This window comes from Calonectris borealis, chromosome 1, assembly GCF_964195595.1.
Source record: "Calonectris borealis chromosome 1, bCalBor7.hap1.2, whole genome shotgun sequence".
NCBI classification, from domain to species: Eukaryota; Metazoa; Chordata; class Aves; order Procellariiformes; family Procellariidae; genus Calonectris; species Calonectris borealis.
Genome location: NC_134312.1, coordinates 107,819,689 through 107,847,488, shown reverse-complemented (window position 1 = coordinate 107,847,488; position 27,800 = coordinate 107,819,689). Strand labels below are relative to the sequence as shown.

Here is a 27,800-nt window from a genome sequence, read left to right as displayed (position 1 = left end):
CCCACTAATTATGTCCTTAATAGAGGCTAATCATGTCTGTAATACATGAGAAACTGGGGGAGACCTTCAAATAGTCCGATAATTAGAGCATCACTGGAGTCAGAGACAAGCTTTGATTACGTAGTCCCCATGAGGGTGAGCAGGGACTTGTTCGTTCACTTCCTTGGTGTTAGTACTTTAAGTACTACTTGTTATTCTGACTAAGTTTCTGTCTCTCTCAAATGAATATCATGAGAAATCCTGTCCCTCTGTGGAATGGAAAATAGCTAAAAACTCAACTGCTTTGTGAGGCAGAGAAATTTAGTGGCTGTACTTTGCACAGCTCCCAGCTTATGTCAGGGCTATGATCATCAGCCCGACTGGCAAATTCTTTTTTCAGGACCTGATTCATCTAGAGATTTAAACAATATAATTGAATTTCCGTGTGAGGAGACACTGAAACGTCAAGCATCATTGCTATGGGGAAACAAGGCTTTGGTGCAACAGTTTTCAAACACACATCAGGCATTATGTATTAGGTGTCTGTTCCACTAGTCTGACAGTGGAGTAACTCTGCCCATGGGGACAGAAGAGAAATCTCCTGCCCAACTGTACACTGTAGGCTGCTTTCCCTACCAGTAATGACCTTGGAGTTCCTTTCTTTTATTTCTTCATCTGAACTGTTCTTCAGCTCTCTGCTTCACTCTTTCTGATAGCTCTGTTATCTTCGACTTTTCTCTCCAAAACACCCCAAATCCAAGAGACTCCATGCTAACACCCCACACATCCAACCTCCATTTTACCAGTCTCCTAAGATTACCAAGATGCTACGCTTCCAAAATCTTCCTCTCCACCTCAGCTAATCTCTAAGCTGAAGTTCTCTGCGTTTCTCTTCTCTGAGTATTCCTAGTTTAAATCCCCCTGCAACACACACGCACATGCACACACACACTCTTATGCATGTGCTTTCCTCCCAAAGCAGCCCCTCCTGCCTTAGCTCTTGTGGGCTCCTACTCCTGCTGACTTTTCAAAAATTCCTTCATGTCCCACAAATTAAAATTAATGTACTTCCTTTGTACTGTTCTATGACCCTATTTCTAACTCCGCTTTCTGCCATACCTGTGCTTTGAAAGCTTCATTTTCCCTCCAGAAGGTTCATATATTTGTTCCTCCATTGCCACCATCACTGGGGTTTCTTTTCTGTTAATCAAAATGTTCTTTCCCTTTTTAAGAAAGCTTCCCTTTTTGCCGGGCTACAAAAGGAGGGAAGAGCCTGTCTTGCATCCTAATAGGTGGAATATCAGCTCAGTTCGCACGTAGTGAATGACGGGATCTTGGTTGGACTTGCTTAAATAGTCCAAGACAAGGAAGGAAGAGCTCTCGTCTGGAATTGAGTAGTGGAAAGCAAAGTCTTGTTTGCAACATGCTGCCAGCCAGGCTGATTAGAAACCTTGCCGGACTTGTTGCCCATCTCTAGCAGCCACAACAAGAGGTGAAATGAGAAGTCTTAGCTACTTCTGAATCACGGAATCACCTTGTTTCTTCCCTCTCTATTCATTCCTACTTTGGTCCAGCTGACATTTGGAGATAACAGAAGAAAGCCACTGTCTCTCAGACGAAAAATCCCATGACATGTGCTTGTCTCTATTGCTAGAATTGCACCTCCTTCTGGATCTCTATGCCTAAAGCTAGAGCCGTGGCAAAGAGGGTGGTGCCTGCCAGTGCACACCATGCCACCCTGCCTTACAAGTCAATTGTGATTTTTTTTATTAATTACTGATGAGAACTTTTTACATGGGTTTTTTTTGGCTGATCCTTATAAATCAGCAAGAGACATCAGTGGGTAAAATGGATTAGACTGTGCTTTCTGCAATAGGCAAGGAATGAGTGACTGCCGTCTGGATACCGCACTGAAAAAGCATATGACAAACCATTCTTCCACCCAACAATCCAGAGAGTTTGAAAGCCACAACAAAATGGCAATAAATAGATGGGTCTCCAAACAGTCAAGGGATTTGAAATCTTGTGCCATTCTTCCTGTTAATGAATTCCTGACAAGAAAACGGAGTCAGAGCAAAATAAAAGAAGCGAAACAAGTGGGAAGAGAGCTTTTTCTGTAAGATCACTTCCCCACAAATGGAAGTGTCTCAACTGGAGAAGTGGGTACAAGGACGATAAGAAAAAAGAAGAGGGCTTAAGCAAAGTGCATTGCTCACCTCATTTCTACTAGCTTCCTCCATTAGAGTTGTACATCAGAAATAGAACCTCTTCTCCCTAGTGGCACAAGATATTTGAATCCTGTGAAACAGACAGTCCTGAAACATTGCGGATAACTTCCTGATGTTTTAAAAAATGGAGCTTAGTAAATTCCTATCAGCAAAACCCTGTTTCTTTTTGTTTTGACAACATACACTTGTCATTCTGGCTAAAAGATACTGAGTCTAATGACAATTTTTTTAGATTGTGTCCTTAACCTCTGTATTTTCCACAGAAAGAGATTATGCAAAACAGTGTTATAAGCACATTGAATTCTGACATTTGAAATAATTTACTATGGTCTATTATATTTTTATCTAACAGTGAATTCAAGAACTCATAAAGCAGACATGAGTAAATCAGCAAATATATTTCTGATATAGCAAAACATGTGTTTCCTTGGTTGTGCACTACTGTGGTGCAAACATATAGAGTTTTAAAAAGAAGTGATTTTCAGCAATTATTCAGAATATTTTTCCATTACTTTCTATTATTATTTATAACCTTGTAACAGCATTAGCACGTTGATGCTGATTCTGCTGAGATATAAATACATCATCTTTTCTGGGGCATGCCATCTGGAATCAGAATTCTTTCAAAGAAATGTAAATAGCTAGCTTTTTTCCCCACATTATATCTCTAACATTTTATTTTTCTTTTTGGATTTGCAGGTGGCAAAGGAGGGAAAAAGAAGAAGAACAAAAATACTGCCAAGCCCCAGAAAAATAATGGTTCAAACTGGGCCAGTGTTCCCCTCCCACCCCCTCCCGTGCAGCCGCTTCCAGGCACAGAGCTGGAACACTATGGGGTGGATCAGCAAGAAGCAGGGTAATTTTTCTCTTTTTCTTTTGAAGAAAAATCTGTGGTTTGCAGAGATGAGGCCTTTTTTTTTTCAAATTTTGCTAAGTGACAATATTATTCTGTTTTGTTTAAAAAAAAAGGGAGAGAACACATTATCTTATAGACTTATTCAAGGCTATGGAGGAGGAATGTTTGAATAGCTTCTCTTGATAGTGACTGAAGGTGGAAATAAAAGTGACCTTGCTTCATCATCATGTAGGTTTTCTCTGCTTACTTATGCTGAGAAGTATCTCGCTTCATAGGTAGCTTAATTGAATTCTGTTGGGACTGCTTGCAAATGATGGGACTCAGAGTGAGTAAGGATGACATAATCTGGCTCCATGTATTTTTTCACTGTTTTGATGTTTAAAAATATTAGAGCCAATAGAACAAAAAACCTCTCACTAAATTGGATTAATTTTAGAAGATCAACCAGTGGATAATAATCTTTTCATCAGCTTTTAGAAGAAATTTCACCGTTGACGAAGGCATGCTATTTATAGGCCTTTTTTTTTATTATTTAAACAACTCTCGAGTTTCTGGAAACTTACACTTATTTTTTGATAGCTTAAACATGTTCTCAAGGACACAAAATCACACAAAAAGCACTAAATGAGAGGAAAGAGACATTTCCTGCACAAAGAACAATTGTGGAATGCTTTTTAAAAAGTGAAATTTTATGAAATATCAGGTTATCTAACTCTGGAGGAAAATTAGAATATATAGAAAAATAGTTTACTGTGGTCAGCTCTGTTCGAGCCTTTGAGAATCATTGTTCTGTCAGGGACAAATTTCTGCCTGTTTAAATACATGGATTAATCAATATTTCCTAAGGATGAAACATATGTTTTAAAAATCATTGTAATAGCTTTACTGAATAAAAATATTTCAAGTGTTATCTCTTTTGTAAACATGAATTGATCATCACTACTCTTATAATGAAAATTAGAAGAATTAAATATTAATATTTGCATTTATACCAAGTCCTTCAACTCTTAAAATGAATAATAACTAACTGTGTATGTCAGTGGAGTTCCTTTTAAAATGAAGGTCCATTCAGGCTATATTAGAGTTAGAATTTCAAAGCAAATGCAAGGGAAAATGAATAACCTTACTGATTGTAAGTGTTGTTTAAAAGTCAAGGCAAAAAGTGCATATAATCATTATGTTCTGTATTCTGTTATAAAAAGCTAAAATAAATTTAAGATGGTTTCACTATGTAATATTTGTCTTCATCAGTTTATATCCTTAAAACACATGTGCAGCCATTTCACTAAAATAATTATGTTACAGAAGGCAAACAACTTGGATTTTCTTTCAGGACAATGAAACAACATAAAAGGTAAATGGAAATACCTTCTAGAGAAATCCCTTGTGACACAGGGCTTGACTTGTCAGTTGCATAAAGCATCCGTTATTGAGCTGGAAGGAACGATGTAGGTCACCAAGACAATAGTGGTTATTTAAGGATAACGTAATCACCAGCCTTCCAGGTTCCCAACAATTCAGACTTAGTTTTTCCTCTGATTACCTTTTGAATTACTCTTCTCTGTTTTTTGTAATATCTCATTACTAGTAGTTGTAACAAGACCTTCTAATGTGCATTTTGCCAAACACACAAAAAAATTGAAGATTAGACTTAGAGTATCAGTCTTGAGTTACAGCAGTTTGCAACCAACTTTGCTGAATCCAATGAATCTGCAATGCCCATACTTCCTGAGATTGTATCCAATACTAATGGTCATCCTGTATTCAGGGGTTGATCTTGTTTCTGTGATTTTCAACATGCTAAAATGGAATGAATCATAGACTGCATTCCTTATGTGGCCTTTAATATTGACATATTGGGTAAAAAAAAAAGCAAGCAATTTTTTTAAACTTTTCTTTTTCTTGATTTGCTTTGATGTATACTATACATGACAAGTTCAATGTGTTTTAATTTTAGAATTAATTACATGCAGATGTAATTATGTTGTGAATTACAATTGAAAAATGAACTTCCAGTCAGAAAAACTGAAGACTTTATTAAAGTTCTCACAATGTGATATGAAAGTGAATGTTCAGAGCCATAAAATAAGGAAGCTGGCATCTAAACAGAGACTTATTTTTCTGTGCATATCTTCCTATAAGTCTTGAATGCAAATGTGAGTTTCATTGGCATGAGTATCCCAAATAAACTAAACAATTTTGACACCTTATTTTGCTTACTAGAAATTAACACTAGTGGCCTACTGGCTTATAAATTGTAAAAGAAAATCCACAATAACAGCAAGTGAAAAAAAAGTCACCTAACTTAATCATAGGTAAGGACGAAAAAAACCTACACTCTTAGTTCTCTCTACTGTCTTCTCCCCAGAACTGAGATTTGCATTCACCTCCATTTTCCATGAACTGCAACAAATGTAAGGAAAGGTGAACGTGTTGATCCAAGAAGCCATTTTATATAATGTGGTAACTTTTGGGATGTCTTAAATTCCTATTTAACCTGTGCAGAAAGTCTGTTTATACTGTTGTTTCCCTAGCAAGCTCTTTCCTGTGAAACTTCTCCTTTTTGTGGTCTTCTACAAACCTGTGCTTGTTCCTCGTTGTCTTCCTTAATTTTCTCTTGTATATACCACAGAGTCTTTGAGGCTTCTCTTTTCCTGTAGTGGCTCCCAATCAAGCACGTTCCCTTTCCCATCCTTTTCAGAGAAGATGCTTTTGCTTTGTTTTATCTAATAAAAATGGCAGTAAGGAAATGCTTATTACTTATTCATTATCATCTACTTACATTTTTTCACCAATAATATGCATGATCTTGAGCCAACCCCAGTAAAGGCAGTCTTCATATCGTTTTCATTGGTTATTTTTATTTCTTACTATTGATTCCACCTTAAAATGGAATATTAGCTGCTGGATGTCAATATATTTGATAGTCATTTTCTGTTTTTAGAAAAAGTAAAGAAGGTAATACCTTTTACATCAAAAAATCCTTTCTGGTAAGGCCTAGAGAGGAAAGCTTTCTTTGTTGCAATGATGTGTGTAATGAAACAGAATTGTTATAGAATGTGCCCCTTATCTATCACATCTATTTTTTATTTTGAAGAAAAAAATCTATCAATGTAATGAACCAAGCTTTTTAACAGCAAAAGATTACTATAGAATAAAAGTGCTGAGAATAGAATAAAAATTATTAGAAACATAGAGAGTCATGTTTGTTAACCAGAACTTATTTAGGGACTTAATTATCACAAAATTACAGTCAGAGGTCCCTAGTGAAGTTAAGGTGCTTAGACTTTAATAAGAAGTGCTTGAAAAAGGTTGCATGCATTTTCACCAAGTTGTATTTATTCAGAAAACCAAAAAGAACATGGATGAGATCAATATTCACTATGCTGGTTCCAGGAGTTTCAATAACACTATCATTTATATGAGGTTACTACTACGTAGTTACTACATAGTCTGTTAGGCTTGCTAGCTTTTTCTTGCAGGTTTTTTTTTTTTTTTTTGTGTAAAATGCAGGTTAGAACTAGAGGCTTTTCAGACGTCTTACATTATGAAGACAAAGGTTCTTGTACCTGAGATCTTGAATCTCAATATCCTGACCTTCAGGCTTAGGCTCCTTTCCATTTCAAACAAAATCTAGGTAAAGGTAGGGTACTTGTGCAGAATCTTTTTACTAAGAAATCTTTTTGCTAAGAAATCTTTTTACTATCAAGCTGAACATTTGGGGAATTGAAGCAAGTAGGCTCAAAAGGTGAGCACATCCAAAGCTCATTTATGCATTACTGAAAAGTCGCTAAGGAGTATCTTTCTGCCCTGCCCCTTTTAAAGAAGAAGCCATTTTACCAAAGCATGAGGTTGAGAGAGTAAAAGTAAGTGACAGAGCTGTTGCACTGTACATTTTTAGCAGCATGAGTTAGGATGGTCCCTTCACTCTTGGGTGGCAATATCGTGAGTGAATATTGCAAGGAAAGACAAATTAGAGCTAGTCATATCTTAATTGTCTCCTAAGGATTTGAATATGTATCATATAACATTTTCTTAAATCTCTGTGTTATGAAAATGGTAATGATCATTCACTCAAAAGTCCTAAATGCCCAGTTTTAAGATGCAGCATTTATTTGCACCTCTGTACAGGAATGTATGTTTGTATATCTATATATGTTTATATCTAGATGTAGATTTAAAGTGATACCGGCCTTAATTACAAGATATGTCTTCCACAGACTTTTGGATGTTTAAGTCAGGTTGTTTTAGCTATCCTGAATCTGTACTTTTAAATACAGACTACAGACTTCTGAATAAGGAAGAAGCAGTTTAGTTAATTTTAGAAATTTTGGGGTTTTGCTTAAAGTAAATGGTCTGTTCATAATACAGGTTTTGAAACTTCTCTGTCTCAGTGTTTCCAACCTTTTTTTTGTAACCCAACTTCACACTTGAAAAGATTGGCAGTGATTTATTTTTCTCTGGGAAATTGGTAGTCCTTCCTTTCAAATCAGGAGCCTTAAAAGAGTATTTTTAAACTGGTTTGAGAAATTAATTGTATAATGCAATGCATTGCCTGCCTGCATTGCAGACATGAGGGGTGTACCTTGTCAGCAGTTGTTGAAGGTGGAAAGAAGATAAAGTTACCTAGATGATGCTTGGAGAATGGCCTTTAGAGTGTGAGATGGACAGTGAAGGAGCTGTGAGAGCTTTTGGTTGTCTGGTTGCCTTTTGAAAAGAGCTGTCTAACCTGAGGTATTTTGGAATGCGCTGGGAGTTAAGAAGAAATGTGTGCAGATGCTCAAGAGATTGCAGGCTGACTGCATGTTTTGAAGATGGAAAGGGTACACAGCATTGAGATTTGAGTGATGAGATCATCAGCAGAGCTGTACACAACTGAAGTTGTGTTCAGATTAGGGAATTGCTCTGGGGAGATAATGCACAGGGGATGACCACAGTCACTAGGGCCTATGTGTCTTGGGTGATGCTGGTGTCTCTAAGGGGCAGAGTCCTGGGATGATACTGTAATACAACACTGAACTGAAAGGTCTGTGATAAGGACAGAGACAGAAAAGGGTTGAATTGCTGGAAAAGCTTACATAAGAAGTGGTAGTAGAACATAAAGCTTCTGTTTCTAGCCCTGATCAGATGTAGCATCTCCTCTTACACCTTTGGTATAAGACTGAAAATTGAACCACAAAAATGTATCAGAACATCTCTTATATGTGAAGAGAGAAGAATTTGGTATGGAAGAATATTTATAGTTAATCTTTTAATTTACTTTGGGCAGGTGTGTTGAAAGTGTTCAGAAATTTAGAACTGTCTAGGTAAGTCCCAGTAAAGATTGGTTAAGAGGTGGGGTGCTGGAAGAGCTGTCAACATGTGTGCTAATGTATCTTATCAGCTGGTGCTGTGACATAGCATATGCTTAGGGTCAGTGTTGCTGCGACACGAATGTATTATACATCACAGTAGATACCTATATGCAGTGTGGTAAGACCAGAATTTATGTGGAAAGTGTGACTTTTTATTTAAGTCACAAAATAAAAATGAACAGTAAATTTATAGACAAATAAAGGGGAGGATGGGAGCAAGGAAGTGCACTATGTAAAGCTCGCTCTGCCTTTTAAGAGCGCTGCTATTTTCATGGCTAGGTCAATCCTCATGTGTTCTCCTAGGTTAATGATCCAGGAAGTGAGTTCATTTTTGTTGTTGATTGTGGCGTAACATTATCTAATCGCCATTAACAAATGAGATAATGGATCGGTAATTTTTTTGTTGCACATCTTGTTCAAATTGCTTAGCAGTTGTGGGAAAAATTTAACAGACTCAGTAAGGAGAATTTAAGCAATTATGACCCTATTTTCAAAAAATGTTAAAGCTCATACTGCGTGCGAGGGTTCAAACTAGCAGAAATCCTGTATACCCCCTCCTGCACGTCAGAGATGAGGTTTGATATATACTAAGTTTACTTGGTTTTTATTTTAGATATGACAGTGATGGTTGGTGTCCACCTTTGCCAGTTCAGACCTACCTACATCAGGGCATGGAGGATGATCTTGAAGAAGACGATGATCGTGTTCCCACACCTCCTGTCCGAGGAGTAGCTTCATCACCTGCAATCTCCTTTGGGCAACAGTCAACTGCAACCCTCACGCCTTCTCCACGAGAGGAGATGCAGCCAATGCTTCAAGCCCACCTTGATGAATTAACTAGGGCTTACCAGTTTGATATAGCAAAGCAGACATGGTAAATGTTTGAAGGGGGCACCTGCAGTCTGGGAAATGAAAGCACAATAATAATTTATTCTTTGATGACATAAATATCGATTGTGTTCAACAACATTTCAGTAATGTTTCTAAAGCAGTAAAATGGAAGAAGAAATAGCAAAACTGTATCTACTGTGGGAAGGCCTTAAACATTAGTAGGTGCTTTTTAAACCGTAATGCTTGGTAATATGTTAAATCTAAATAATACTCCTCTGGAGTTTTGTATATATTCAACTAAATAGTTAACACCCATCTACTGACAACTTCTATACAGTTCAGAGTACTCTCTTTTCAGGCTAGCAAAAGATACACATTTTTTAGGATTTTCAAAAATATTGAGGTTCTAAATTCCTGATTAAAAATAACGCTAGTCACCTGAAATAGCAATGTAGCAGCTTATGCCCTGTATCACATAAGAATGAAGCATTTGAATCTCTGACTGTAGTTTGAAATACCATGAAAATTTCTGATTCATAGGGAAAAACCCAGAAATAACAGGAAGGAAGTTGTTAGAATTTACAAAATGGATCTAGCATTTTAGTGTGCTTTATGCCTATTTAAAGGAAGAGCAAGCAAATACCACAGTAACATTTCCCCTGCAAAACAAACAGAACCAATGTCTTCAGGGACTGAAAAAGAACTTGTCAACTGCAGCAGACTGGGGATACGGTGAAGGTCAGTTGCTTTCTGGATGTTCCCTAAGCGGCAGTTGTCCTTTTACAACTTTTCTATCCAGACAAAGCCCGCGAATCTCAGAGGAGAGGAGCAGAGCTAGTTACTGAATGGCGCGCTGCCAGCGGAGGAGCAGCCTTTCTTCGCTGGTAAATAAAGCCACAAAGTTATTCAGCTTGAACTACCATAAATAGATCAGGCAGGTAGGCAGACGGTGCCAAATCAAAGCCAGCTGTTTTCCCTGGACACCGTCGAAGCCTCGAGGCTTGTCTGCAATCTGCACTCAAGCAACAGGGTACTTTGGTCCCGCTGCAGTGCCACACTGCCAAGCACGGACCCCGGCCTGCCTGTGGGACAAACCCAAATCCCAGGCAGCAGCTAAATCTGGCCTGTTGAAGGTAGCTGACTTCTGAGCCAGCACACAGATGCATACCCTGTCTGCGCAGTCAATCGCTGCTGCATTTTGCAGCTGTTACCCTTTCTACGCCCTGCAAGCCGTGGGTGCCAGTCTGGGAGCAGATAATGTAGTAGGACTCTGTAGCAAAGCCTCTTGCAGCTGACAGGAAAGGTCCTGTTCCCTTTTTGGAGCAATGAAAATTGATTGGGAACTTTCATAATGTGCTTAGGAATATAGAGATTTTAACGTCGCTCTTGTGTAAGGTCACAATAATTGAGCCTGAGACTGAAAAAAATACAGAGGAGATAACCTGTATTTTCTTACTAGGACCTTATTGCAGGTATTAGGGTAAATATTGAAAGTTGCAAATACAAATGATTTTTGCAGTAATTGTGAATGGAATTGTTTAATGCTTTGATATTGTTTGGCTGGACAGATAGCATGCTGTTCAAAGTCAGTGGGAAAGTCCTCTATTGTCTTAAGTGGGAAGGAAGACTTCTTAGGGTTTTTTTTCACAAAGTTAACCTGTCCAGTGTAGAGAGGGGAAAACAAAAGAACAAGATGAGACCTGTCAGATAGCTTACTGTAGGAGTTACAGAAGAGAAATATAGAGACCAGCCAACTAGAAATTTAAGAAAGAGCACATTGGAGATTACTGGAACAGTACATAATCATTATGGCCGTGATCCAGCAAATCACTTAAGTATATGCTTAACTACAAGTACATGAGAAATTGACTTCAATTGTTCTATCACATGCTTATCATTAAGCATATACTTAAGTATTTTGCTTGATTGGGAGCTAATCACACTGTTTATTGAGGGTTAGTTAGATGGTAGTGCCCTTTAGCTCAGTGTTCTGAACACTGCATAGCTAAGAACCTGGTGTCCAGGCAGAAAAGTATTCAAGAACTGCTAATTAGAAGGGGGGTGTATATCAGAAGGGAAGCATTCGTTCTGCAAATAAGCTCCAGAATAAGCAATAATTTAAAACCTACACCAAGGTGGAGAGAGATTCCAGTCATACATAACATTTACCGTGACATTCTCAGATCCGATAGATTTACATTGTGGGAAAAAAAAAAACGTTTGTTTGAATAAAGAGAATTACTGCACTTATCAAGTGTAGGCAATAATACAGCACAATGTTTTCCTTGAAAATATATTAGAGCTAGGTGACCAAACAGGTGACAGTTGTAATTTTTTCTGTTATGCTGCTGTCCAAGCAAGAGACCAGCAGAATCCTGGATCCCATCCAGAGTGCTGCCGATTCGAATCAGGTCATGGCACCTCATGAACAGCCACCCAAGGATTCCCACATGCCTAAGTTAGCAGTTTCAAGTGTGGTACATGTTCTTATGCCAAGGCCAGTCATGCCTGGGTCCCCTGGCACAGCTTGTTATGTACCTGTTCTGCTGCAATGAAAGCTGATGGTTGTTCTTTTCGTCTCTAGCCTCTCAGAGACCACGCAAATGAAACTCCAAGTCCCATGCTTGCCTTTGGCCATTTAGCTATCCTGTGGGTGTTTTTTATCTTTGTTTTTCTTTTTTTAATTGTGATTGCTGCATGCAGTAATTTCACACATGCATGCCCTAATACTGCTACATTAAATCAATTAAACTACTTGGAATAAAGCAAAATAAAAAGGCCTCGCGGATAACGGGTTCATTGGACTTGAAAATTTCTTCTGTCCTACTGGTCATTTCCTCCTCTTTAGGGTGAGTTCTACTTAAGATTACTGAGTCTGTTTAAGCAGGAGTGAAATTTAATTTTGGCTCAACGTGTGATTTGCAAGGTGGAATATTGGGTGAGACACTTATATGCTAGGTTGGGATTCAGAATTGTGCTTTTCTATGGACTTCCTACCTGATTTATATAGCTTCTGTGTACATCATTCCTCATCCGTAAAAAGACAATCTTGACCTTCCCCATCATACAGGAGGGGAAGTATATTTAAGACGGGAAAGTGTGCAGGTATTCTGGTATTAGAAGCTATGGTGAATGGCTGAACTGACTTTTCTTGAGTTTGACCTAACAAGCACATTTTGTAAATGTACTTCAGGACTTATTGAAAGGCTTATCTTCTGTTGACCATGGGGTACAAAGTCTCATCCATTCTGATGATGTTTTCCTGTTTGTTTGTGTAGGCACATCCAAAGCAATACACAACCTCCTCAGGCTCCAGTTCCTCCCCTAGGATATGTATCTGGAAACCTTATTTCAGATTTGGAAACAGATGTTCCAGATGATGATGATGACGAGGATGATATTGAAGAAGAAACCGTAGAAATCAGTAGGCCACTAAGAGGTCTAGAGCATACTCCAGGCTCCAGCATGGACAATCTAGACAGCTCTGTGACAGGTAAACAAACACAGTTAACAGTGACACCAACTTGTTCCTAAAAGTAAAATACATCATCAATCAAACACTTTCTAAATGAAAATTTATTCCACTCTATTTCTGTAACATTTAAAATGTGTTAATATTAAACACTAAAGTTAAAGAAGGATTTGAAAATACTTTGCTTTGCTGCAAAATGATAAGAAATTTCATGAATTTTAAAAAGCTTTAAAGACTTGAAAGAAAACTCAATTATATCCTAGCTTTCATGAAAAGTTCACTCTACTGGAGAAGCAAGCCAGTTACATAAAAAGGAGGGGGAAGACCTCAGCTTAGGAATATATATTTCATAAATCAGGAGCAGGATAAAAATGTTATCTTAAAGCACTTTTAGATATTTTGCTGGGTAAACGCTTTCACAGATGAACACAGGGGAGTTAAAAGCCTTCAGAGTAAGCATAGTTAGCACAACATTTATTTGTAGAGTAAATACAACATTTTTGTAGGAAAATGTGTATTTTGAGCCTACTTTGTATTACTGAATTTAGTAATTGTTCCCTTTCAGTGAAGTTATTTAGTTATTCTGATACTCTGTCCTTCACTGCTTCTCGCCCTTTGCATGACTTGGAAAGTCACCACAGGGATCATCAAAGGGGACCTAGAAAGGCATGCTAAACTAATGCACAGAATCTGAATGAATAAAATTGCTGTTGATTAAATGTAGGCAGTGAAAGATATTTTTTGAAAAATACAGATTTTATATGGACATAATGTACTTTTTGTAGACATCAGTATATTTCCCTTTAGGTCTCTTGGGCCTCTATATAATATACTGTATCCATAATGTACAGCTGTACTGGAGACCCAAATGTACATAGTGTTCATAGCTCATAAAAGCTACTGAGTGCTTCTTCAGTCTTTGATCTCAGCAGAAGAACACTGATTGTTAGTTGTACCTTAAGGGAGACTTGCTCAGTACAACTTACTACCATGGCACCACTGAATTTCATCCCTTTGTTCTGGACCTTTGAAATTCCAAGGATTTTGCACCCTTACTTAAACATTGCTATTCTGACAACACTGCAGGAATATGACAGTGATGGAGCATCAATACCCATAATTTTCTTCCTTTTCCCTTGTTGAATTAAATAGTGTGTAGCTTAATCCCACTTTCCAGGTTTTCCTTCACCCTAGGGCCAGACTGCTTGCCAGTCTAATTAAGATTTAAGAATTGAATCTCTGCTGCTGCGATTTGAAATCCAGATTCAACTGAAGGCCGTAGAGTTAAAGTTTAAATCCCTGAATTGAGAAGGTTAACTTATTAGTGCATGAGTATGTTAAGTCACTTCCCTTGAATTTCTAGTGTAATCTCCTTCAGGCTGTAATTCTGCATATTTTTGCATATCTCACTAATAGCTCAGAAGCCTTTCCATTAGGAATGCAGTAAGGATTTTTGCACTGGTAATACGGAAATAAATAAAAAAAACCCAAAACATGTTGCTATATATTTTCCACTTGGTATGTATTAATATGTCAATGTTGATATATCTGTAAATCAGAAAATGAATGTTTTCCACATTTGCATTTTCACCTAATATTTTGGACCACCCTTCCTAGTGCAAAGTAAGGAATAGCTGCATTTCTGCTCCAATTCATAGACTTCTATGCTTATTACAATTTATCCTTTTATGAATAACATTCAAGCTTGTTATAATAGTTATAAATCTTGTTTAATTATTGGAGTGTTAAATGTTTAATTCTTGGAGTGTTAAAAACTTCCTGATGTATTTTTTTTGGAAGAAATTGGGCAGAACCTGGTAATGTAGACTGGGAGTACTTAAGGTGCTCTAAATGCACTTCCACTCATTTCCACCACTAATTTGATGTGGCCTCATCCAGCTGAAAATTAAGGTTTTTCTTTTTCTTTTTCTTTTTCTTATTTAATTACTAGCTGGATCTGTTCCTTGAATCCATGGTTCACCACAGGGTAAGGTGTTTGCTGGCACTGCAGGAAGGGAATGTGCAGCTGGAAGAGAAGCAAAATGACAGACTGCCCCTATAGCTTATAGCCAACACTTAGATTGACTTAAAACAATTAGGAAACTATAGCTTTACAAAAATAGATCGAGAGTGTTAGTCTGAACGATCTGTAAAATGGTAAACTCTTAAAATAACAAAACTACTTCTGTTTTCCTTGGTTACTATACAGGCAAAACCTCGATTTTCTGAGGGCTTGTTTTGACCTTGTTTTTTCCTAGGGATGGAAGGAAATTGCTTATTACACTTGGAGGAATTGTTTCAAAAGAGAATTTTAATTTTTGTGTATCTGTTTCTGGTAACTCTTCCAGGCTGCGTTTACTGGTGTTAAGGAGTGTATATAACAAATTGCATTCATTTTTTCTAAGTTGTTTCTCATTCTTTAATTTGGTTGCTTTCAGAATACTGTAGAAAACTAAATTGTTCTTTCTTTCACTGAGAAAATATAAGCTACTTCTTTTCATAGGGCTTTTAGTGACTTAAACCAGCATTTTCCTAGGAATTTATATACCACGTTTTCACTTCTTTAAACATTATATTAAAAAATGGAGGCAAATGAGAAGAGCTGACCTGGATGAAGTGATATTTCTGTACTTTTTGAAGTGTGTCCGGTGAGTTTGGTGTTTGTGAGAAATCTAAATTGACATCCCTCGGTCCAGACTTCCTCCGAATAGAGTTGCTGTACGGTGAGCAGGGCGAGCTTCCTCACCCTGCGCTGTCCTCAGCGATGACTTGAAGATACCCACTCTCGGAGTGAAACGGTGCTTTGTTCTTTATGGCTGAGCTGAGACTGAGGTCTTCATCCAACGCCAAATGTGGGATTCTCTGAGGGGAAACACTGGCGCTGTGTGAGCCAAGCTCAAACTGCTAAATTCCTCTGAAACCACAGTGTTGCTCCTTTAAACTGTTTAAAAGTCAGATTGTCTTCCAGGCTCATGAGTTTTAGTTACAGCTAACTGAAGATTCAGACAAGGATTTAATCTGCGCTATTAAGCTTTTCACTTAGCACGTGGCAGAGACATAATGTTGACATGTATAATAAAGTGAAAAGAAAGGAGGAGTTCACAGTGACTATATCTTAACATTTTCCAGATATTGCAAAGAAAACTCAAGGAAGGAGGTTTAGATTTGAACGTTTGTGGGATGGAATATGAAATTAAAGCCAAAGTTTTGCTTTGTTCGCAGCATGTTTTTTTAGGATACTGAGTTACTGATTCTGATTTAAAAAAAAAAGAAAAAGAACTGAAAAGTAGCTGTAAAACTTCTGCTCACTTGACTTCTAATTCACAATTATTTACGGTTATTTTTGCTTTCAGAGACACACTGAAATATGTTTTTTCTTTTGCTTATGTTTAATGTTTGCCTTTATAATTAATTGCTGTGCAGTTATGGCATGAATGGTCACGAAGAGTCTGTTATATTATTCTGCTTTAATAGACTTAATTAATTGCATATGATGACTGTATAAGAAATTAATTTGCTTCTCACTGAAATCACTAAGAACAACACTAGGTTTTGTCAGATCAAAGTATTATGGTTTAGGGGTTTTCTTTGCCCTCTCTTTATCTTCTCCCCCAGCACCACCCGTGAAGCTGGTAGTGAGAGCTGTTGTATCTTCAGTCCTGGTGCATTTTGACTGAGGGGAGAGATACACCCGTTAACTAGCATGGAAATTAGAACAAGCCCTTTTCTGCCTAACTGATACAAACTGATATAAGCAGAGAGATATTCTTGTAAACAGTACCACTGCAAATGGATAACAAAATTGTTTGCTTTTTCAATAGAATTATATAGATCTGAAATTATAAAGATCTCCATAGGTTGTATAGCTCAGCAAGGAAGAAAATCCCTTATTTGGTATGTTTTGGTCTTGATTAAAAGAATCACTGATCACTGTCTGTATGGTAAAAGTTGTTCATTCATTGTGTCTGAGCACAAACAGAATAATTCTTGAAAACTACACAAAATCATTTTCATGAGCCATATTTTACCATGGCAGAGTTCAATATTTATATTTGTTTACTTAGGGACACCTATTGCAAAAGATTCTATTTTATAAGCAGTTAGACAGATTGCATTTAATAGGAAGAATGTGTTTCATGGATTAAATATGTGCTCAGAAAATAGGAAACTGCTACTTTTTGTATCTCATAAAAATGGTAATGCAACAATTAGCAGGGTCATATTATAAAGCACAGACTTTACTCTAGCTTAATGGATCTAGGGATATGCATTCATCAGCAAGGATGGATTTAGCATAAAACGACATGTAAATGAATTGATGACTGATCATAAATTAATTTTAGTGCTGAAGAAGTAATAGAGACACAGCAAGATGCCACTTTATCATAGTATTTTACTGCTCAGCAACATTTGAGCAACTACTTAACGTTCTGTGTGCATTTCTTTTGTAACAGCTTGAATAAATTTGAGAAATTTTTGTGCCTTTCAGCAATATGGAAAACAAAAAATCTAGAAAGATTGAAAATGCAAACACAAATAAATTTGGTTAAGTGACATAAATTCATTTTTCATTAAATGTTTATGAAGGGCATTAATTATGGTTGGACCTGTGAAGTGCCAAATATGTATGTCTGATTTTTACCTCCTTTTGTTTAGTGTTTCCTGCCCCAAAATAAAAATTTTAAAACTTAAGGGTTTATTTCAGGTATACACGTTTAAATATTTAGGCATTTATGGCGAAGTATAATGTAAAGTATAAGACTAGGTCTCATTTTTGAAGTGCGGTCATATTTATATTCTGCATTCAGCTCCTTCTATTATTCTTTCTTATTTTAATAGTACAATGACTATTGTCCCATTTATTCCATCACTTCCACCAAAATCAGTGGACATTCTTTCTTTGTAATCATGACAGTAGTCAGATATATCCAAAAGAGAATAATGTCTTTCTCTTGTACAAAGGCTGAAGGAATTCTGTAACTGATATCAGCTGAAGTCGCATCAGTCCCAAGGACTTCATCTGTACTTCACAAACCTAAGCAGTCTAACCCTGTTTCATCAAAAACCTGCAGAGGAGCAGGGGCTTAATATTAGCAGGCGCTTCCTTGTGAAGGAAAGCACATAAGCATATACATACAAGTCCCAGTGACATAATTTGTTAACTTTAGGCATGCCCATAGAGTTTGGTACATACAGAAACGTATCTAATGGAATTTTCAAAAGTGTTAGGTTTGTTGTGGGCAGCTTTGACTTCACAAGTGCATTAGTTTTTTTTTTTCCTGAAGTAAAGCAAGAGTACACTTTACAAAGAAAAATAGTATTTTTACTGCCTGCGAAATGCCACTAAAAGCAGTAGCATGCAGTCCACAAGAAGCTAGCACCTCTATTCCCCTTCTTTCCCTGAGAGCAAAGAAGCTTTCTGTTTGCATTAGCACCAAGAGATATTTTATGGAGCAAGAAAACAGAGTTCAACTTTTCACAGAGTTGATTTTGTTCTGCATAAAGCATTTACTGCTGCTGTCAGCAAGAGTAAAATTTACAGTTGCCAGAAAGCGTGAAAACTCAAATGTGCTCTTGGAAAACACATAGTGAGCTGCATGTAAAGGAGACACTAAAAGCCTGTTTCATTCCATTTCAAAATGCACAGTTGATCTGAAAGGGACGTCAGCATCTCTTATTCTGCCTTCATTCAGAGAGAAACAAATGTACATCTGATTTGGAAAACAAGAGGCCAGTGGATGCTTTTAAACAAGCAGTCACCATGTGTGCTATGTTAACGCAGCTGCGTGGTAGCCTGAGGTGCCCGGGCTGGGCTCCAGCACTGCCGTGCCTTCTGGGCAATGTCTGCACCTCTGGAGGGCAAAGCAAGCCAGGGTTTTACTGCTGCAAGTTTTGGTGGGGAAAAAGTTGTTTATGCAGGGAAACTGAATAGCTCAGGAACCGTAGAAATAATGTAGAGATTTCACCATTAGCTACCTGGTCACATACAGCTGTGGGTGCTGTGTATGTCTCATGGTAGCTTGCTGACTTTAGCAGTTATGAAGAGTTTTGCTTCTGCTTCCAGCAACCAGAATATCATAGAGTCACAGAATGGTTTGGGTCAGAAGGGACCTTTAAAGATCATCTAGTCCAACCCCGCTGCCATGGGCAGGAACATCTTCCAATAGATCGGGTTGCTCAAAGTCCGGCCCAACCTCATTTTGAACACTTTCAATGATGGGGCATCCCAGCTTCTCTGGGCAGCCTATTCCAGTGTCTCACCACCCTCACCATAAAATTTTTTTCCTTATATTCAATCTAAATCTAGTCTCTTTCAGTTTAAAGCTCTTGCCCCTTGTCCTGTCACTACAGGCCTTGGTAAATGGCTTTCTCCATCTCTCTTATAAGTTCCCTTTATATATTGAAAGGCCACAATAAGGTCTCCCCAGAGCCTTCTCTTCTCCAGGCTGAACGACCCCAATTCTCTCAGCCTCTCTTCACAGGAGAGATGTTCCTGTCCTGTGATCATTTTTGTGGCCCTCCTCTGGAGCCACTCTAACAGGTCCATGTCTGTCTTGTGCTGGGGACCCCAGCACTGGATGCAGCACTCCAGGTGGGGTCATTGTTTGCTTCAGTTGTCAACTGTGTTGACGTCTTCACCCAGTAAAGCTCACGTCCGTGTGAGAATTGAGCTATGCTTCCCTATGCGGTCCCTCCTAACACAGCTGCTGCAGGAGAGGGAAAGGGGAAGCGATCCATGGGCAGAGAGCACTGTTCTTAGCCTTGCTAGTGCGTGCTGTCCATGGGGATGCAGAGATATTCAGCAACAGGGCTTTCCTATAGGGTTAGCCTGAAAAATTGGCAGTCTGACAGCATCACTCTACTGATAACTAAAATTTAGCTATTGTTAAGAAAACCTGGTATGTCTGTGAGTGTGCTGAATGATAGGTATATGCACACACATTGGAGAGAGCATTATGGACTTTTGCAGATTTTTAATATATTTCATATTTAAAACATGGATTTTTTTTTTTTGTCTGGGTGATCTTCAGTCCAGCCCTTCAAAGAGCAGATGAAAAATAGCAACTCTTTCTAGACATACCCTGAAAGCATCCCGTCCAAATTATGTGTATGATATGTTGTGTAACAGCTGAGTGACTGGTTAGCAAATGGACAGAGCAAAGTGAGCAAATGGAAATTCAAACATAAGTTCCTCTAAAACATCCATAGTGTTGTGTCTATGATACTGAAAACCATACATATTCTGTTCAGTATATGTCTTTATATGTGTCTATGTGGAAAATAGAATGTATCATACAAAACCCTCAGGCCCTGAAATTAAAAAGATACATGGTAAATTTTCAGCACCTGAGTATCGTCGTCCTTTGATATCTGTAGGTCTAGTCATGTTTTTATGTTTCAGCTTGTGCTCACATATTTTGCAGAATATGTCGATAAGCAATTGTTTGAAAAAGTCCTCAGCTATAATTTTCATTTTCTTACATCTTCATGAAGTGTTTTATCTGTAGTATCTCTTTTCATACATCATCAATAACTGTTGCTAAGCCTTTTTACTCTCCATTCTCTATCATGTCCTATCGCACTTTGATTGTTAGTTCAGAAACTGTCTTCTCAGAGGAAATTCAGTTTTAGCTTTCCCTTGCTGTTATCTAGGCTTCCTTACATCTGTCTGCATCAAGTCGAACCTGTTTGGAAAATAACAATTTTATGTGTGTTCTTGGCAAGCAGAATCAAACTCTGTCACTCTGTTGCACTTAACACACTTTCTGCCTGTCAGACCTCCATAGACCTCTTCAGTTTCTTTTCTTGTATCTTAGGAGTGCATGGACTTTTGTTATTATAGCCTGCCACTTTGCTGACATTAAAAGGTTTGGTCACTGCAGCATCACAAAATAATCCATTGTTCTTGGGCTTTGTGGTGCAGCGTGCTACTGACTAAATTCCAGTATTCATTTGTTGTACTCATGACTTATTTTTGCAGAATATTTTTAATATTTGACACCACTGTTAGTTAATTAGCCTGTCAATTTGGTACTAATAAGTAGGTCATTATTGATTTACTAGTTAACAGTTTTGAACACACTTTCTTTGACATGGATTAAAAAAAGGCTTTGAAGAACATGACTGCTACATATCTTCTGTACATTTACACAAATTCACCTGTGCTAACTGAATAGTAAATTCCGGGGCCTGATGTATCTCTCCACATGTGTCTTCGTATCTTTGAAAATCAGTTCTCTGCACATTCTCATAGGTTCACTGGGCTTTTTTTTCAACATATGCATGCCACTGTTTTTAAAAAGCAATTTCGCATACTTCAACATAGGTGCCTATGCTATCTGAGAACAATATACTGTCTCTACACAGCACCATGCAATGCCATGCAGCAGCTCAGGTCCCAAAAGCAGTCTGGTAGCTCTACATCTCAGCTGGACTTGGTAACTAATTAGCATGGCTGCCCTCTTCCTGGAGCAAAGCTAGATACTTTGGTGCTAGCTAAGTCTGCTTCACCTCCTGCTGCACTGCACAGGGTAGAACTACCCTGTGACATTTACCCATGATTTTTAGAAGTACAGAACAGCATCACCTCCATCTAAAGCCACAAAAGAAACAAAACTTCAGTACTTTGAAAAAAATCTGAACTGAGCGATAGCTTTTGAAAATATATTGCACTGCCACGTTGGGTAGCTGATCGATGCTTCATGCATTGGAAAAAATAAAAGAAAATATAAATGAAAAGCAAATAAGATGAATCCTTCCATCATTATTTTGCTCTTTACATTTTAGTTATGTCAAGATTTCTATATTTCTTTCACGTGCTTTTTCTGGTATTTGGTTTTCTGACTGCATTTTTATGATATTATTATCACTTCGCTCTCCTGCAGTGGTGGTAATCCATAGCTAGAAGGTACCATGAGGCCAGCATTGGCTTTGTGATTGACTCAATATTAAATTTGAGTATATATTTGCTCTGCTCTTGAACATTAATTATTTCTAACCTTTTAAAAAAGTAACTTTAATCCACTAGAATGAACTACTTTAGGTCAGCTTTCTTCAGGCCATTAAGACTGCTCATCTGTTTTAAGGTTTTGATTGAGAAAACGGCATAATGCCAGTCTTGTTCAGAATAGCTCCTGAAGCCCATGTCTGACTTCAACCATATCTACCGAGACTTACACTTGTGCTGTCCTAAATTAAGAGTTTGTTTTGCAAATATCAAACTAGATACTGATTTATTATAAGTCAAGTAAAAAAAAAATCACATTCATTTCAATCTTAAGGAAAATCTGTTTACTTTAAAAAGAATTTATTATGGAGCCTTCACATGTGTAGAGAATATGTATCATTTTGTTTACAGGATCAAAGCAACACAGAGCAAGCTATGAATGAGATCCCACTTAGCTTTGATAGTGCTCTTTTATACCAAGCTCTGTCAGATAAACTTTGGGTTTCCTGTTGTGAAAGGACATATTAAGAGGGTCTTTAAGCTTTAGATGAATACTGCTCTTTTGTACCAAGCTCTGTCAAATGAATTTTGGGTTTCCTGTTGAGAAACAACATATTAAGGGGGTCTTTAAGCTTTAGATGAACAAAAAATATCAAATGTGCACAACTCACTAGACCCCTACATTTGTTTTTAGGTTCAATGGTAAATGGATGGGGTTCTGCGTCTGATGAGGACCGTAACTTTTCTAGTCATAGATCTAGTGTAGGTAGCTCCTCAGATGACTCGATCTTTACCAGCGGCAGTTTTGCACAAGCACTGGTTGCAGCAGCAGATAAAGCTGGTTTTAGGCTGGATGGAACCAGCCTGACAAGAACAGGTTTGTAGACTCAAAGTTGATGCTTTCTGCATGAAGAGTGTCTCTGCCTATTCTTCTCTTCTTTTCAGTGAACCTGCGTCTCACACTTGTCTAACATGCATGGAATAAGGTGGATGGAGATATTTATATCAGTATATTTTAAATGAAACCTTGCATTATCTTTCATTTTTAGTGATTTGAAGTAGTGAATAGCACAAGCTTTTAATCTGCACCGTCAGTCTGCTGCAGTTTCTCTCTATGCTGACTCTGCTATAGATTTACTGACATATGCTCTGTTTAATATTTCGGTGAAGAGATCACTAATTCTGCCATGCAGTCTTTGATGATTTTGTTTTTTGCAAAATCTCCTCACAATCATTCACATTTCCAGTGGTGAGCATCTTGTTTAAACTATTATCTCCATCCCTGCTCTTCTGTTGCATCTCTTCTTGCAAAAGTGTATTATTCTGTGAAGTTTTTCTAAGCATGGGGTGAATTGGTGTACTTTTATTGTTAACAATACAAACTGTTTAAAAGCCTTATTAATAGCTGATTTAAAAAATACTTAATTCAGTAAGTTAATATATTTTGATAAAATTTAATTTTACTTATGCCAACTGAATCTGCCAAGTTAAATGTAACGAAGGTAAAGTGACTATTGCTTTTGAAAACAGCCAATCTTCTAAAATGAATTAATGAAAAGTAAACATAATTTAGTTCATATTTTTAAAGCTCCATATATTTTATTTCTAGCAAAAAAAGATAAGTAAAAATGATTTTTAAATATTCTGGAAAAAAGAATGTATTTGCATTTGCTTAGCCTTATCAAAATAGCAAAAATAACTAATTATTTAAATCCACAAATCTAATAGCAAAGTATGAACTCGGTCATATTTTTGTTAAGCTTTCTCAGCCGATTCCTGCCCACAGGTTCCATAATGTTCCTGTCATTTAAATTTTTTTACTATTAGTCTGCATGAAGTCTATCTTTCAGTAAAATGTGTGCATTTATGAGAAATGTCTCCACACGTTAGGGCTGAAAACCGCAGGCTTTCTGCATGCAATGACTTCATGGCAAACACTGCCTTTTAGGAACGTTAGGAATGAAGAAAAGAATCGATGGCAAAGTCCTATGTTGCCAACAAACTACAGAGTGAACAGACACAGCTTTTCTCAAATCACTGGGGCTTTTGCCATTGACTTTGGTCAGACATAATCATCCTTAAAAGATAGTTACTTCACCGTTAAAAGTAGTTAAAACCCTCACTTGCTTCTTACACTAGTGGAAAATTGACTTAGTAAATCTTTCTCATAATTTGAAAAAACAAAGTAAAACAAAACGAAAACTGATATAGACCTTCACTCATCTACTGTGGGCACATTTGGCCAAACTGTAATGTAAAATACACTGTTTTGCTTGAAGAGTCTCCTAAACAATCTTGAATGAAAGGAGCAAATCCTTCCCAACCTTTTTTTTGGTGGTGTTCTTGGCCTCAGTAAAAGCTAATGCAAAGATTCACCCAAAGTTAATGTATCAGGCCATTGAGAAGTACAGTTTCCACCACAAACACACACATAACAAAAGTAAATGGACACACAAACACATAGACACTTTCAAATAAATATAATTTCTTATTTTAGCTATGTAAATGAAAAGTACAAGGAAAGGATGAGCGCCCTCTTGTCAGTTATATTTTCCTAGCTTAATTAGGTCACAAATGCACTTAAACTGAGTACTTGCATGTAATTCCTTGGACAGACTATTAGGGTTTAGGGTACCACAAAGTATCCTATGGTTGTGGTAGAGACTTTATGATTATTACCTTCTTACTCTCTTAATGATCCAGCAGGCAAAACAGAAACAAAATAAAACCTATATATAAACAAGCAGCCCTCCCCTCTTTTTCACACAAAAACCTCAGCAAATGGAAATAACTCCCCAATGCTTACTGCGGTTTCATTACGATATGATACCTCCCAGGGTAGCGTGGATCAACCGGACATGCCTGTTATGGACTTGCTGTACCACAGCAAGCCCCCCATCGTGCAAAATGGTGTCTTGAAGTGGAGAAGCGACAGTATTATTTCTGTTCATGGCTCTGGAGGGAGTCTGAAAGTCCTGACTCTTTACTCCTTTGCAGTCTGGACAGTTATTTTCACCCCATCAGAACAGCTGTGAAATATTCTCACTGGTACGAAAGGAGAGGTCCAACTGGATAGCCTCACGTGGGTGTGTTTGATTGCCAAGCATAAGAGGCACTGGTAAACCCAGGCGCAAGGTGTCTCTCCTGCCAGACACTTTGATTCCAGTTTCCAGAAGCCATCGTGTGATTTGCCATGAAGTTCAGACAGTTTTCCTTTTTAACACCCTTGGGAAATTATATCAAGCATTAGTGGATTCATCCTTGTCTCCGCTTACACACACTAAATCTACTACAGAGAATCTGACACTGCTCAGCAGTTCTTACTGGACGGGCCGCATACAAATACAAGATGCTGTGATCAGTTATTAGGTGCATTGAAAAATGTGTTTTGGGAGCCTGCACATCATTTCTGTTTGCCCCATGTCTGATTTAGGTCAGTGCTATTTTTTTCCCCTCATTTTCATGGAGGGATAAAAGAGAGAATGTTTGGTGTCTATTTCTTTTTCAAACCAACATTCTGAATGAATAATCATTAGTCAAGAGAATAAGTGTGAAGAATCTTTATCCTGCACTCACTAGGTGCACTTGCATGTTGCAAGTTTATTTTTGCAAAACATCTGTGCAATGTGCTGTGAGCTAGGATGGAATTTCAGGCTCATATCTGAATTTTTGTGCATTAGTGGTCTTTCTCTATTTTTAAATGAAATTTTAATATTTCGTCTATGTTCATCTGCTGTTTTATCCTTATCTATGAAAGAAGGGTTTGATCACTTCTTTGTCTGGCTGCAGCTGTGCCAGCTATAGAGGTTAATGTTTCCAGCCTTCCCCCAAATGCTTATTACTGCTTTTTCCCACCTCCAGAATTACTTCCTTGGTGGGCGTTCTGAAACCCATTTCAGTTAAAATGAGCTAGGTTAGCAAAGGCATACTTTTCATACTGTTTAAGTTCAGTTGGTAGAGGAGAGTCAGGGAACGTCCACGTGAGAGGTTCAAACATGGTAACCTCCAATAGCTGGCAGTGACATGCAGCTGGGAGACAAGCCTGCCCAAGAGCAGTGTCCTCCTCACTGTGCACATCAGTCAGAAGGTAGAAGATCAAGCCTGAGACATCCAGGAAATCTCCGAAGTCAAATACTGAGATGTTATTCTAACATGCATGTATTAATGTGAAACACCATGTTAGAGAGATTATGGCTACTTTTTTCACTTTGCCCTCTTTGCACTGAGAATATTTCAAATAGTGTAGCGGGTAGCATATTACTCCTGATTAGGCTTACCTAGATCAGGTCGTATGTGACGGCATGTTGGAAGTTAGTGCATCTGTTGAAAGGTTTTACTGTAAAACATAACTCACAGCAGGGTAGACCCTGGTCTAAGTTAACCAGAAGATAAAAAAGCTCCTTACTATCTTGTGGTCAGTTGACCAGAAAAATAACAAACAGCCATTTTGCCACTTTCCATCAACTCTTACACCATTTGGGCCTACCATAGCACTGGGAGAGCAGAAGTTCTGACTGGCTTATACATTTTCCACTGCAGATAGGATTAAAACAAGTAAGAATAAGTACCATTTCTAAATGAATTAAAATGTTAACATCCCCAAGATACCTGGCAAGAATGACATACAGATGAAAAAAAGAAAGTAAAAGATGGTGATCTTTCGTTTTCATCAGTAGTAAACATTAGTAAGCAATCATTAGTAAACAATACTTAACTGAATAAAAATATCAAAATAAGAGGAAGTGAATGTAGTAAATGAACTGTACTCCTACGGTTCCTGCCGTGATGCTTTTAGTGATCTGCTCCATAGAACAGCATCAAAGATTTTTTTTTTTAAGAGAAAACATGTAGCTTGATTAGTGTGTATATATATATATATATATAAAAAAATCTGAGGAATAAATTCAGTCAGAATACATTATTTTTTTAACATACAAAAATACTGAAAATTAACAGGAAATTTTTAGCATTTAAATATACCCCCATTACTATTTCTTGAGAAAAGAGAGCCCTTGAGTATGCAAACCGGCACTGCTATATAGCTTGCAAAATCAGTTATGTTTATCTCACTGGAGCTACTCCAGATACACAGTGCATATGGGAGCCCCTAAAATGAGAATCTGGCTCGGCAAACATGAAGGTGGAAGGCAGGAGGAGATAAATTTGATACGATTGCAGAACTGTTTTCCTTCCCTGCTCAAGGCTGAGGAGTTGTTATGACACATCTGTTCAGCACACAGAGCAGGTAGGAGTTACATGGCATACAGTAGTTTTATCACAACAGATGGAATTATTTTAATTATAAAAGTTAAAGACAAAAGAATGCCAAGTTTCTCACTTCGCTTGTTGTGGCGTGTCTTAAAGCAGTTGTCATCAGTGGGTACCTCAAGGGGACACTTGCTTGCCTCTGAGAATTAGACCAGATTTAATGTTTCTGAACAGACATTAATAGAACAGCCCATTTCAAGGCAATAACATTTTGTCATCTGGTTTCTCTTTTTTCAGGCAAAGCATACCCTTCCTCTCAGAGACCTCGGCCGAGCAGTCCTTTTTCTACTGACAGCAACACCAGTGCAGCTGTCAATCAGAGTCAGAGGCCGAGGCCCACTAAAAAACACAAGGGAGGACGGTTGGACCAACCCCCCTTGCCTCATCGTAGGGAGGGAATAACAGACGGTAAGTGTTGTGGTGTGAAGTCCTTGATGATAACCTGCAACAAACAGGTGCGCAGAATGGGAGAACGTAAAGCAATCTTTTAAGGAATATATGTTACAGTGAATTATTTGTTTGAAGTGGGGTCCCCAGGTTGCTATGTGAGCAATATTGCAATGCTAGCAGTGTGGAACTTGGTTAAATGAGTCTTCCAGGAGCTTTTCTTTGTTTCAGCTCTGAACATGTTAGCATCTCTTAGGTTTTCTCAGATCTCAATATAAATCTTACCCAAAAATGACTGCGTTGCATGTGGGTTGACATTAAAAAAAATGGCCTGTGGGTAATTTTATATGAGATGAAAGTAGCCACCACCAGCAGTAGTGGTATATGCTGCGAATTCCTAAGGAGAAGCGTAGAGCCAGTCCCACAATGCCCTGTTTGGTTTGTGCTGTTTTTGACAGCCACCCAACAGCTATAGCAA

At 37.8% G+C, this 27,800-nt stretch overlaps 1 protein-coding gene across 1 annotated transcript in view; it reads left to right on the top strand.

Moving 5' to 3' along the window:
- ROBO2 (roundabout guidance receptor 2) overlaps nucleotides 1-27,800 on the top strand; it is a 496,976-nt gene that overhangs the window by 456,178 nt on the left and 12,998 nt on the right. Inside the window, exons 23-27 of the mRNA XM_075170325.1 lie at nucleotides 2,907-3,063; nucleotides 9,031-9,291; nucleotides 12,527-12,741; nucleotides 22,362-22,544; nucleotides 27,173-27,343. Coding sequence (XP_075026426.1) covers nucleotides 2,907-3,063; nucleotides 9,031-9,291; nucleotides 12,527-12,741; nucleotides 22,362-22,544; nucleotides 27,173-27,343 — 987 coding nt within the window. The remainder of the gene's footprint in view (nucleotides 1-2,906; nucleotides 3,064-9,030; nucleotides 9,292-12,526; nucleotides 12,742-22,361; nucleotides 22,545-27,172; nucleotides 27,344-27,800) is intronic.